General features: G+C 42.3%; 1 protein-coding gene across 1 annotated transcript; it reads left to right on the forward strand.

Moving 5' to 3' along the window:
- Positions 1-2,757: 2,757 nt before the first annotated feature.
- cckar (cholecystokinin A receptor) lies at positions 2,758-11,178 on the forward strand. The gene is made up of 5 exons (XM_014206520.3): positions 2,758-3,209; positions 4,220-4,471; positions 7,575-7,836; positions 8,154-8,281; positions 8,576-11,178. The coding sequence occupies exons 1-5, from the start codon at positions 3,083-3,085 to the stop codon at positions 9,190-9,192; spliced, it is 1,386 nt and encodes a 461-aa protein (XP_014061995.3). The 5' UTR covers positions 2,758-3,082; the 3' UTR covers positions 9,193-11,178.
- Positions 11,179-13,656: the final 2,478 nt, after the last annotated feature.

Below are 13,656 nucleotides of genomic sequence, written 5' to 3' on the forward strand. Positions count from 1 at the left end.
CATATATGTCCAGCTATGTAAACTTTGACATAGATTTATCCTGCAATAGATGTCATTCAATTGGTAACATACATTTTTGTCTTCTTCTAATGCCTCTTAAGGGGAAAGTAATCTAAAAGTAACTGAATGTAATCCGATTACGTTAGAGTTTGGGTAATCCAAAAGTAACGTTACTGATTAGAATTTTGGACAGGCAGTAACTAGTAACTGGAACGGATTACATTTAGAATGTAACCTACCCAAGCCTGAGTACCAGTGTGTTAACCAGTGTGTTAATAGCCTGTAATCTCTTCCTCTCTTTTTTATTTTATTTTTAACCATGCCTTTACTAGTAAAAATCCCTGAATGAAAAACATGTATTTTGTTCTTTGCATAAACAAAGATAAGACCACATATAGTACCAGTCAAAAGATTGGACACACCTACTCATTCAAGGGTTTTTCTTTATGTTTACTATTTTCTACATTGTAGAATAATAGTGAAGACATCAAAACTATGAAATAACACATATGGAATCATGTAGTAACCAAAAAAGTGTTAAACAAATATATACTTTATATTTGAGATTCTTCAAAGTAGCCACCCATTGCCTTGATGACAGTTTTGCATACGCTTGACATTCTCTCAACCAGCTTCACGAGGTAGTCACCTGGAATGCATTTAAATTAACAGGTGTGCCTTCTTAAAAGTAAATCTGTGGAATTTCTTTCCTTCTTAATGTGTTTGAGCCAATCGGTTGTGTTGTGACAAGGTAGGGGTGGTATACAGAAGACAGCCCTATTTGGTAAAAGACCAAGTCCATATTATGGCAAGAACAGCTCAAATAAGCAAAGAGAAATGACAGTCCATCATTACTTTAAGATATGAAGGTCAGTCAATCTGGAACATTTCAGGAACTTTGAAAGTTTCTTCAAGAGCAGTCGCAAAAACCATCAAGCACTATGATGAAACTGGTTCTCATGAGGACCGCCACAGGAAAGGAAAACCCAGAGTTACCTCTGCTGCAGAGGATACGTTCATTAGAGTTAATGGCACGTCATATTGCAGCCCAATGCTTCACAGAGTTCAAGTAACAGACACATCTCAAAATCAACTGTTCAGAGGAGACTGCGTAAATCAGGCCTCCATGGTCAAATTGCTGCAAAGAAACCACTACTAAAGGACACCAATAATAAGAAGAGACTTGCTTGGGCCAAGAAACACGAGCAATGGACATTAGATCAGTGGAAATCTATCGTTTGGTCTGATGAGTCCTAATTTGAAAATGTTGGTTCCAACCGCCCTGTTTTTGTGAGACGCAGAGTAGATGAACAGATGATCTCCGCATGTGTGGTTCCTACCATGAAGCACGGAGGAGGAGATGTAATGGTGTGGAGGTGCTTTGCTGGTGACACTGTCGTGATTTATTTAGAATTCAAGGCACACTTAACCGGCATGGCTACCACAGCATTCTGCAGTAATAAACCATCCTATCTGGTTTGGGCTTAGTAGGACTATCATTTGTTTTTCAACAGGACAATGACCCAAAACACACCTCCAGGCTGTGTAAGGGCTATTTGACCAAGAATGAGAGTGATGGAGTGCTGCATCAGATGACCTGGCCTCCACAATCACCCGACCTCAACCCAATTGAGATGGTTTGGGATGTGTTGGACCGCAGAGTGAAGGAAAAGCTTTCCAAGTGCTCAGCATATGTGGAAACTCCTTCAAGACAGTTGGAAAAGCATTCCTCATGAAGCTGGTTAAGAGAATGCCAAGAGTGTGCAAAGCTGTCATCAAAGCGAAGGGTGGCTACTTTGAAGAATCTCAAATATAAAATATATTTAGATTTTTTTTCACACTTTCTAGGTTACTACATGATTCCATATGTGTTATTTCATAGTTTTGATGTCTTCACTATTATTCTACAATGCAGAAAATAGTAAAAATAAAGAAAAACCCTTGAATGAGTAGGTGTCTCTAAACTTTTAACCGGTACTGTATATACTGTAGGACTCAAATGTTCTAGATGATCTATGTTTTTGTGGTGCTGTATCCAACAACATCTCACTACCATAGCATTACTTAGCCTATAAATGGTGGAGTCATTTGAGTAAGCCAAGCTTATAATAACAATGACCTGCTACATGTACCCTATGATTCTGCTATGACTTTGTCACCCACATCCAAAGGTAAGAAATCAGTTTAAAAGTTTGTGGGTGTCCACCATATATAGACTATAGGCTACCATGGCTGAGGGTTTACAAGGGTCATTTTTGGAATATGATATGCATTTTATGTCTAACTATAGTCAACGTGATATAATTACTGAGAGATTTTTTTAATGCAAAACATGTATGTGGAGTTAAGGCATGTTGATGGATTGTCTTCATCAGGTGAGCCTCTGTCCAACGACTGCTTATTATCTCTCATGTCAACAACCAATTACAGGAGGAAATGGTCTTTGACATTGTTACATCTCGCAGATCCTGCATATAGTCGTTTTTTGTTGTTGTTCAGATAACAAATATAAAACTATTTTAGTTTTGTTGAAAACATTTGATTTGATGTTCTTGAAATATTGTCAGTAATACGTTTACTTTTTGCAACAGACGGAAAAATCACAGTAGGACTACACAAATCTCCATTTGAAAATACTGTTGCACCTTGCATGACCATGGGCTCGAGAGGCGGGGTCTCTCCAAAGAGCACAGTGTCTCTCTACCCACTGCTCTTCTACTGTATTTCTCACATCAACATTGAAGCGCGAGAGGGAGCGCAACAGACCGCAGGCAGCAAACGCTTGACTTCAATCATTTTTGCTCACTGACTGTTACTTGTAGATTTAGTTGAAAACTGGATGATTCTCTTATATCAAATATAAATGGGGTCATGCAAACTTCTTTGAATGCGACATCTTCAGTTTGAGGATCTTTTAAGACTTTTCCCTGAAGAATATAAACATGACATGTGGGAAGTGTGATTTTCTGACATTATAATGTCAAGCTTGCCATCGTCCTAGACTGATGAACAGAATGGGTTCCTTTACATAGCCTATAATATCAATTTATGCACCAGAAAAAAATAAGAGAGAACAGCAAAAATGGAACCATTTACATTGCATGATATGCTCATAAACTCAACTAATCTTTATAAGATATTATGTGACTTTGGAATCAAGAATGTCTCAGAGTGTGAAGATGAAAGAGAGACCCCTCCGGAACCCAAAGGTAACCAATCCTATTGTTAGTCATACATTGGGGGGGAAATTAAATTAACAAAAAGTAAATGTCTAATTGTAGTATGTTTTAAATCTAAATTTAAAAAAAAGTGGAGATATTGATGAAAATTCAAAAAAACGGTTTAATTTTTAGATCATAACACTCCCAGACTGTTACACACACGTTGGGCCATTTGTTTTTTATTGTGAAAATGTGTTGCTTCTCAAATAATACATATTTTAAACTGTTAGTCTTATTTTGGGATTTTTGCTCAACTGCACATGGAGAGCGACCCATTGGACAGCCCCAGGCAGGGCCAGCGAGCTTCGCGCGCGGTTGAAGTAGCATTCCTTCTTTCGGCTCCTCTGCTTGGATGGAGTGCCCTAGGACTGAATATCATTTATTTTTTAACATAAATTAAGACTAGAAGTCAGTACCAGGTCAACACGTATTGTCTATTTGCTTAAGTCAAAATGGTCTGAGTGTTACATTCACGGAAAGTATCTCTGAATTCTCATTGCAATTGAGCTGATATGTATAATATAGATCTATAATCTTTAAAACATTAAACAAGGGAAAGAACATGTTGAATTTAGTGTTGCTAATTCAAGCCCCACACATGCACACGCTGTTCCCCTGAGTGATGCGACCAATCAGAACTGACTCCAACTGAATTCCAGCTTGCCTTTATTAATGCTGGCTCTAAAATAACCAGGATGAGTAATGCACAACAAAAATATTTTACAATCAAATTAGGATACACTTAAACGAACGTCAACCTCTTTACACAAGGGCCATGCCATTGAAAACAGACTGACTTAATGAATTGATTATTTGAAAGTAATGATAATGATCATGATGATATTGATGACCTTAACAATGTAGGGATGATGATGATGTTGATTATTATTAAGATAAGGATGTTTATGATAATGATTATGACAATGATAATAATAATGATGATGATAAAGACAATTATCACAACAATTATGCTGACCATTTCTCTCTCCCCTGAATAGATTTGAATCAGACGGTACGTATCTTCCTCTATAGCCTCATCTTCCTGGTCAGTGTGCTGGGTAACAGCCTGATCATCGCTGTGTTGGTCAGGAACCGCCGCATGCGCACCGTCACCAACCTGTTCCTGCTCTCCTTGGCCGCCAGCGACCTGATGCTCTGCCTCTTCTGCATGCCCTTCACCCTCATCCCCAACCTCATGAGGGACTTTGTGTTCGGCTCGGGCATCTGCAAGGTGGCCATGTACTTCATGGGTGAGTTTACTGTACACAGGTCATGACCCTGGTGCCGATATGGTACCTGAGAAACATGGTCGTGGCCATGTACTTCATGGGTGAGTCACATGGATGCACTATACGTACACAGGTCCTAACCTGGGCCCGTATTCACAGTGTCTCATAGTTGGAGTGCTGATCTAGGATCTGTCCATATAATCTCATTCATTATATAATCTCATTCATTACTCTGAGATGCTTTGTGGATATGGGCCCTGGTTATGTATTCACAAACCGTAATGGGTTTGTCTGTTGGGATTTGTGTGGTACTGCAATAGAAGGTGTTTACATGCTCTTGTCCACTTCTGTGTTGAATAGTTAAGGTATTGTATTGTACACAATCAGTAGGGTCAGAAACATTTTTTATTTAACCTTTATTTAACTAGGCAAGTCAGTTAAGAACAAATTCTTATTTAAAATAACAGCCTACCGGGGAACAGTGGGTTAACTGCCTTGTTCAGGGGCAGAACGACAGATTTTTACCTTGTCAGCTCGGGTATTCGATCCAGCAACCTTTGGGTTACTGGCCCAACGTGCTAACCACTGGGCTACCTGCCGCCCCATGCATGATCTGACCTTGTTATTGTCTTCTACACTGATGCCACTCACTTCAAGGGGTCAGGTAAGGGAAGAGAATACAGTAGGTTCTGTCCACATAGGAAGATTCCTTCCAGTTCCAGCCACTCACTAGGCGGGGGTTGGGGGGATTAAATTGTCCTGATGATAGAAAATCAATAGAGAAGCAAATCCCAGAAGCCATTAAAGCCTCAATTTTGGCTCTGACCTGGTGCCTGGTGTGAAGAGACACCAAATACAGTAATCTGATGGCTATTAGCCGTGGCCGCGTTCCCACATCATCTCTCGTCCACCGGGGTTGTAAACGTACTGGCACGTCTCCTGATTTAAGGTGCCATTTACCAGTGATAGAAAAAGTACCCAGCTGTCATACTTGAGTAAAAGTAAAGATACCTTAATAGAAAATGACTCAAGTAAAAGTGAAAGTCACCCAGTAAAATACTACTTGAGTAAAAGTCTAAAAGTATTTAAATATACTTAAGTATCAAAAGTAAATGTAAAAGTATAAATGATTTCAAATTTGTTATATTAAGCAAACCAGACTGCACTGTTTTCTTGTTATTTTAATGTATGGATAGCCCTGTGGCACACACCAACACTCAGACATAATTAAAAAACAAAGCATGTGTGTTTACTGAGTCCACCAGATCAGAGGCTGTAGAGATGACCAGGGATGTTCTCTGTTTAGTGAGTCCACCAGATCAGAGGCAGTAGGGATGACCAGGGATGTTCTCTGTTTAGTGAGTCCACCAGATCAGAGGCAGTAGGAATGACCAGGGATGTTCTCTGTTTAGTGATTCCACCAGATCAGAGGCAGTAGGGATGACCAGGGATGTTCTCTGTTTAGTGAGTCCACCAGATCAGAGGCAGTAGGGATGACCAGGGATGTTCTCTGTTTAGTGAGTCCACCAGATCAGAGGCAGTAGGGATGACCAGGTATGTTCTCTGTTTAGTGAGTCCACCAGATCAGAGGCAGTAGAGATGACCAGGTATGTTCTCTGTTTAGTGAGTCCACCAGATCAGAGGCAGTAGAGATGACCAGGGATGTTCTCTGTTTAGTGAGTCCTCCAGATCAGAGGCAGTAGAGATGACCAGGGATGTTCTCTGTTTAGTGAGTCCACCAGATCAGAGGCAGTAGAGATGACCAGGGATGTTCTCTGTTTAGTGAGTCCACCAGATCAGAGGCAGTAGAGATGACCAGGGATGTTCTCTTGATAAGTGCTTGAGTTTGACAATTTTTCTGTCCTGCTAAGCATTCAAAATGTAACGAGTACTTTTGGGTGTCAGGGAAAATGTATGGAGTAAAACGTGCATTCTTTTCTTTAGGAATGTAGTGAAGTAAAAGTAATATAAATAGTAAAATAATGTGCAGATACACAGAAAAAACAACTTAAGTTGTACTTGAAAGTATTTTTACTTAAGTACATTACACCACTGCCATTTACTCTGAGCTGAAAGGTCCGGGTCACAAGACAAGAAGATGAGGAAGAAGAACGGGGTACAAAAGGGATGTTTGTTGTTCACAAGTGTCGCAATGACTTGAAACTCTCAGGCACAGAAATATCAATGTCTATGTAGTTGAGGATCCATTCTCTACAGCCATTTACAGTCAAGGCTGCACCGTTCTCGTGCTTCATAACCCGTTCAATGTCTGGATATTGTATGGATATACAGGTCCCGGATACAGCATAGCTGCAATTTCAAGTGCCCTTGTAGTTCAAATCCTTTTCAACAATATTTCCTCACTGGATATGGCATGGATATATCCTATGTACATGCATTTCTGTCAGCTGGGTTAAGGTTGTATTATTCATTGTCTTTGGGAAATTTTCCCTCGTGGTGTTTCTTTGTAGTCAGATAGTTCACATCCTCCCTTATCTGTTTGTTCTTGACTTGGGTCAGTAGCGATGATTACCTCATCTGTCACGGTGTGTAACCAAGGTAACGTGCATGTATTTATAGGTGCCGTCGTTTGTTATTTTGTGAGTTTTGTAACACCCACCGGTTAACGGATGGGGTTGTTGATCATCTACAAGTGTGGGAACTTACTGCTGTCCCTACATGCTCGTAAAGTACAAAGTGACTAGCCGTGAGTGTCAGGCCAGCTATTAGAAGTATTACAGTAGACAAAGTGTCTAGCCGTGAGTGTCAGGCCAGCTATTAGAAGTATTACAGTAGACAAACTGTCATTCCCACCTGCTGTGTATACAGTATTACATTAGCCATTGTACAAGGTTTAAAGGGACAATCTGCGATTGCTATCTTCATTTTTGGACTTTTAAATGAATGATATTTACTATACCCTGATTCTTAAAAAATGTAACTTATAAATGCCTAAAATGAGCTTGGTTTAACTGAGCTTCTGTTACGTACAAAATCACAGACGTACAAAATCACATATGCTAGTGTAGCCTACATTCTTGTCTGTTATCGATCTATTAATCAGATTGTATACTCAATCCTGTGGTACAAAACTGTGGTACGCTAACCGTCGTCATCTCTCCAGGGATCTCGGTGAGCGTCTCGACCTTCAACCTGGTGGCCATTTCCCTGGAGCGCTACAGTGCCATCTGCAACCCCCTGACCTCCCGGACCTGGCAAACCAAGTCCCACGCTGCCAAGGTCATCTCTGCCACCTGGGTGGTGAGCTTCCTGTTCATGCTGCCCTACCCCATCTCCAGCACCCTGGTGCCCTTCACCCGGGTCAACAACAGCACGGGCAACATGTGCCGCCTGGTCTGGCCCAGTGATGTCATCCAGCAGTCCTGGTAAGAGGATAGTTTCATTTCGGTAGACGGGTGCCATCACAAAGAGGGGTTTCAACTGCTAGGTGATTTTCACTGTAAATAATGGAAAGGTCTGTGCAAAAGATGAAATCGGCTATTCATGTCTATTCATTTAAGGCGGAAGTATCAAATTCACTGATTTGTTGGTCTGTTCGATGATAGATACTTAACAATGATGAGGTAGATCATCACTGAGCTCAGAGATCGGTACTCGGTCAGGTCAAATCACTTTGATGCATACTGAATGTGCACTTGCTTTCGACCAATCCGGTGACACCATCGAGCCTTCTTCCTTACAGGTATGTGTCCCTGCTGCTGCTGCTCTTCCTGGTTCCTGGGATCATGATGATGACAGCCTATGGCCTCATCTCCCTGGAGCTCTACAGGGGCATCAAGTTTGAGATGGCCAACAGGAAGTCTAGCAGAGGTACATATACAAAACCTCAACTGACCTCTTGAAAATGTCCAGCTCTGGCGATATTATCATGCCATATCAATTTGGTGGCATCCTTATTGGTCATTGTTTATAATTGGCAAATATTTGGTAAATTGAATATGCAGAGGCTCAGTCATTATTCATGTCTTGTTTTTCTAATCTATCACAGAGATGATTTCCTTATCTTTATTAGATCCACTTCTATCACCTATCATTTTTATTTAGAGAAATCAACTTTAGTTTAAGTTCATTTGTATTCATTTCTGCTGTTATGATCTGTCACAGAGAGACAGTGCAGCACGGGCAGCATCAAACCCGGCGACAACGACGGCTGCTACCTTCAGCCCGCCAAGAAGAAGGGCGAGCTTGCCCACCTCCAGAACCCTCCCTCGACCCCCAGCCCTAACATGACCATCAACAGCAGAGAGAACAACAAGTCCAAGCTGAGCCGTGTGTGCAGCAACAGCTCCACCTGTAACCTGATGGCTAAGAAGCGCGTGATTCGCATGCTCCTGGTCATCGTCTGTCTCTTCTTCCTCTGCTGGACGCCCGTGTTCGCCGTTAACGCCTGGCGGGCCTTCGACCGCCGCTCTGCCGACAAGCTCCTCTCGGGGGCGCCGATATCCTTCATCCACCTGTTGTCGTACACCTCCGCTTGTGTCAACCCCATTATATACTGCTTCATGAATAAGCGTTTCCGCCAAGGGATTCTGTCCACCTTCACCTGCTGTAGCAGCCCCAAGGCCGGTGGAGTCGGGAGGGGGGCTGGGAATAGGATGGGGACGGGGAGAGGGGGAGGAAGAGGAGGGATGAGGAGCGGAGAGGAGAATGGGCACATGCCGCAGAGTGGTAATAACACCCGCTTCACGTACAGTAGTATCCGTGGCTCCGCCCAGGCTTAGCTTCCTTTCTCCATCATTCACCAATCAGAATGAGTAAGTGGTCATGCAGCACCTCCCCCCCCCCCACACACACACTGTACAGTGAGCTTTCGGTCTCTGATGAGTTCTTGCATGCCTGCTTTCAACTTATAAAGTCCCCATGCCTGTGAAAGTGGACATGTATGTATGAAGAGAATCTCAGACAATAGGTTGATGATAAACTTGCCATTACAAAGAACGGTCAATCAAACGATAGCATGTTGACTACATGAAATGGAGAAATGGAATAATCAGCCAAGGTTTTCAACAAGGAGAAGGTTATGAATTTAAAGAAGTATCGGTTAACAAACTACATAGACTGAGGAACGGTGGCATCCGATATAACTCTTTATGACGTACAGGACCCTAAATGCTTCTTTAATAGGGACCGTGAGTAAACATGGCTAGTTTATGTCTACGGCCATGAGGTCTACATTCAATGCTGTTCCTCCACACAGACATTCACCTCAAACACCCATGATGTGTACAATTGGCACGGTATCTCTTTACGTAACCCCTCCTCTCCCGAATCACCCACGGGGTAAAGCAGCACCTTAGTTGTCTTGGTTTGACGTTGACCAGATGATCCAAGAGGGACGTCCAAGCAACTTTTTCAGATCCATGTAAGATCTCCATGAGCATGTTGAACGGGTGAACCCTGGATGACCATTGTGTGTGTGTTTTCTCCCTTCTCTGCATAATATTCTCTCTGTACACATTCTTGTCAGGGACTTGAAAGTTACAAATCACAGCCCAATGACGACACCACGTTCCTCAAGACATTTATAACTTCCCATACCTCTGACTCCTTTTTACAGGCAGTGTGACACAGAAATATGTCCATATGTGTAAATACCTTTGGACTAATTGTTACCATTCCTGGCAGTGTCATGCTCTGAAACACGTTCCTAGCCTCGTAGCATAGTGTCATCCTCGTGGGCGCACAAAAAAGCTGTGTTGTCTTGTCCTTGACCCAGTCATCTTTTATCGTTGTACCTAGTGTACTATTGTAAGTGACATGACTGTGGCCTTATCGTGGTGTGGGATTCTGTGCACCTGTCTGTCCCCCTACTTCAAAAGGACCTTTCCCAGCATTACCTGTCCAGCATACCACACCTGGTCTCTGTTGACTTGGCTTGTTAAATACACTGCAGCACAAATGTAGCAAATTGTGTGATTTTCTCTTCTTTGTTGTTTTGTATCATCATGTCACTGTTAATTGGATTATTTTAGTGTTGCTCTCTAAGGGGAATTGTTCTGTAAAGTGCATGGGACACATTACCAAAAAAAGGAAATTAAATATTAAAAGTCTGTAGTGTTGTGTCAGAACGTCAGAATGCATTTCTGCTCTGCAAAGCTACTTGCTGGTTTCTGGGGTTAGTCTCTGAGTCAGGAGCTACAGCAGAGAGGTGTGCTGATGGATTGCACTGGAAGGGCTAGTGTGGTCTTCTTCTTCGACATGAGGCTTCTGAGAAGCATAAACACACCACGTCATTTCAATGTGGAGAATTGGGTAATATTTAATAGATACATTGATCAATGAGATTCCTATATTCCCCCACTCAAAAAGACAGCCAAAAGTTTGGGAATTCAACAATGTGTTATCACTATGCTAAAAGCACCATCTAAAGCACAACCAAATTGAAATGAATGTCTGATTTTTGGTATAGTTGTCACATAAATGTGTTATCACTGCGCTTTCAACCATTTAAAACCACAACAAAGTTCAAGTGTGAATACAATGTCAGACATTTTGTTGCTTTCTAAAACAACTTACTGCGTTATCACTGTGCTTCAGCTAACAGCACAACCAAGTGACCTGGATTGCAGTTGAGATTACATTTTACTACATGGTGCAAATGATTAATGGCGTTTGAGATTCTGTGCCGATTATAGCAATTGTGCCGATTTCCACAGACCTGTGACCCTGAACCTGCAGGCTTTCTGATTACACAAGACGTTTAAATGTTACAGTAACCTCAATGCGGCCACTGATGCGTTTCTCATTTTACGGTTGAATAAATACTGTTACATTAGTTTGTAAGACAGCCTTAACATTAGGCTACTTACAGTATAGCAAAAGTGATATTGAATTATGCTTGGTTGTCAACGCAACCAAATATCAACACTTGAAGGAGACGCATCCATCTTTGCTACTGAGTCTGGCTTTAATTACAGTTTGTCTACAAATTAATAATGAACATGTTGGATTCACGTCTCCACTTCACCCAAAAATCTAACTTAAAGACCAGGACTAAATCAAATACACTTTAAATGCACATTAAATACAGTTTGATTTGATACAGTTCTTTGAAGGAGTAGTCCACTATTTTACAACTTGATGTTAGACTCCTTTCAGGGTGAGGAGCCATCTATGGGCCAAGAGAAACAGTAATCCATGGTTCAGCTTATTTTAAACAGCCACTACAAACTTCAGCTAACCTTAGCCACCACAAGCTAACAATCAATGGGGTTGATGGGAGCATGAGCATGTAAAAACAAAAATCAACAACCTGAAATCAACATGTTTGGTTTTATGTTATTGTTTCTATTCTCACATGCCCCTATCACTCCCATTGATTGTGAGCTTGTGGTGGCTCTGGTTACATTACATTTTAGTCATTTAGCAGACGCTCTTATCCAGAGCAACTTACAGTAGAGTGCATACATTTTTATTACGTTTTTACATACTGGCCCCCCGTGGGAATCGAACCCACAACCCTGGCGTTGCAAGCGCCATGCTCTACCAACTGAGCTACAGTGGGATTACATTTGCTCTGTTGAACCTACCCTTTGGAATGATTTCCATAGCAACAGTGAACCTATTAAGTGGAGATTTCTCAACAATCATTCTCATAAAAGCACATTGGTAATAGTCAGTGACTAATATCCAAGCTGGAGGAGTAGGAGGTGCTGTAGATGGCCCAGCTCTCCAGTAGGAGGTGCTGTAGATGGCCCAGCTCTCCAGTAGGAGGTGCTGTAGATGGCCCAGCTCTCCAGTAGGAGGTGCTGTAGATGGCCCAACTCTCCAGTAGGAGGTGCTGTAGATGGCCCAGCTCTCCAGTAGAAGGTGCTGCCCAGACTATTGCTTTTTGCTGATAGTGGATATTACATTGAAGAACTATCAACATATTTTCTAAAAGGTTGGTCTATGTTGAAAATTGGTTACCATGATGACATAATCCTGTGGTTGCAATTTTACCATAAAACATCTCATTCCAAAATCATGGTGATTAATATGGAGTTGGTCCCCCCTTTGCTGCTATAACAGCCTCCACTCTTCTGGGAAGGCTTTCCACTAGATGCTGGAACATTACCTGCGGGGACTTGCTTCCATTCAGCCATAAGAGCATTAGTGAGGTCGGGCACTGATGTTGGGCGATTAAGCCTGGCTCGCAGTTGTCGTTCCAATTCATCCCAAAGGTGTTCGATGGGGTTATGGTCAGGGCTCTGTGCAGGCCAGTCAAGTTATTCCACATCGATCTCAACAAACCGTTTCTGTATGGATCTCGCTTTGTGCACTGGGGCATTGTCATGATGGAACAGGAAAGGGCCTTCCCCAAACTGTTGCCACAAAGTTGGAAGCACAGAATCGTCTAGAATGTTATTGTATGCTATGGTGTTAATATTTCCATTCACTGGACCTAAAAGGGGCCTAGCCCAAAACATGACAAACAGCACCAGACCATTATTCCTCCTCCACTAAACTTTACAGTTGACACTGCATTGGGGCAGGTTCTCCTGGCATCAGCCAAATCCAGATTCGTCCATTGGGCTGCCAGATAGTGAAGCGTGATTCATCATTCAAGAGAACGTGTTTCCACTGCTCCATAGTCCAATGGCGGTGAGCTTTACACCACTCCAGCCGTCGCTTGGCATTGCGATCTTTGGCTTGTGTGCGGCTGCTCGGTCACGGAAACCCATTTCCTGAAGCTCCCGCCGTACAGTTTATGTGCTGATGTTGCTGCCATAGGCAGTTTGGCACTCGGTAGTGAGGGTTACAACAGAGGACAGACGCGCTACGTGCTTCAGCACTCCTGTTCTATGAGCTTGTGTGGCCTCCCACCTCCGTTGTTACTCCTAGACGTTTCCACTTCTCAATAAGATAAATTATAGTTGACCGGGGCAGCTCTAGCAGGGCAGAAGTTTGACGAACTGACTTGTTGGAAAGGTGGCATCCTATGACGGTGCCACATTGAAAGTCACTGAGCTCTTCAGTAAAACCATTCTACTGCCAATGTTTGTCTATGGAGATTGCATGTCCGTGTGCTCGATTTTATACACCTGTTAGCAAAAGGGGTGTTCACGTACTTTCTCTATCTAGTGTAGATGCCACGTCACAATACGTTGACCAATTACATTGAAACAACGTTGATTTAACCAGTTTGTGCCCAGTGGGTAACCTCTGAACTGAAGGTAGAGCTGCATCAAAGATTGACTATTCGC

Source organism: Salmo salar, chromosome 07 (assembly GCF_965601325.2).
Source record: "Salmo salar chromosome 07, fSalSal1, whole genome shotgun sequence".
NCBI lineage: Eukaryota > Metazoa > Chordata > Actinopteri > Salmoniformes > Salmonidae > Salmo > Salmo salar.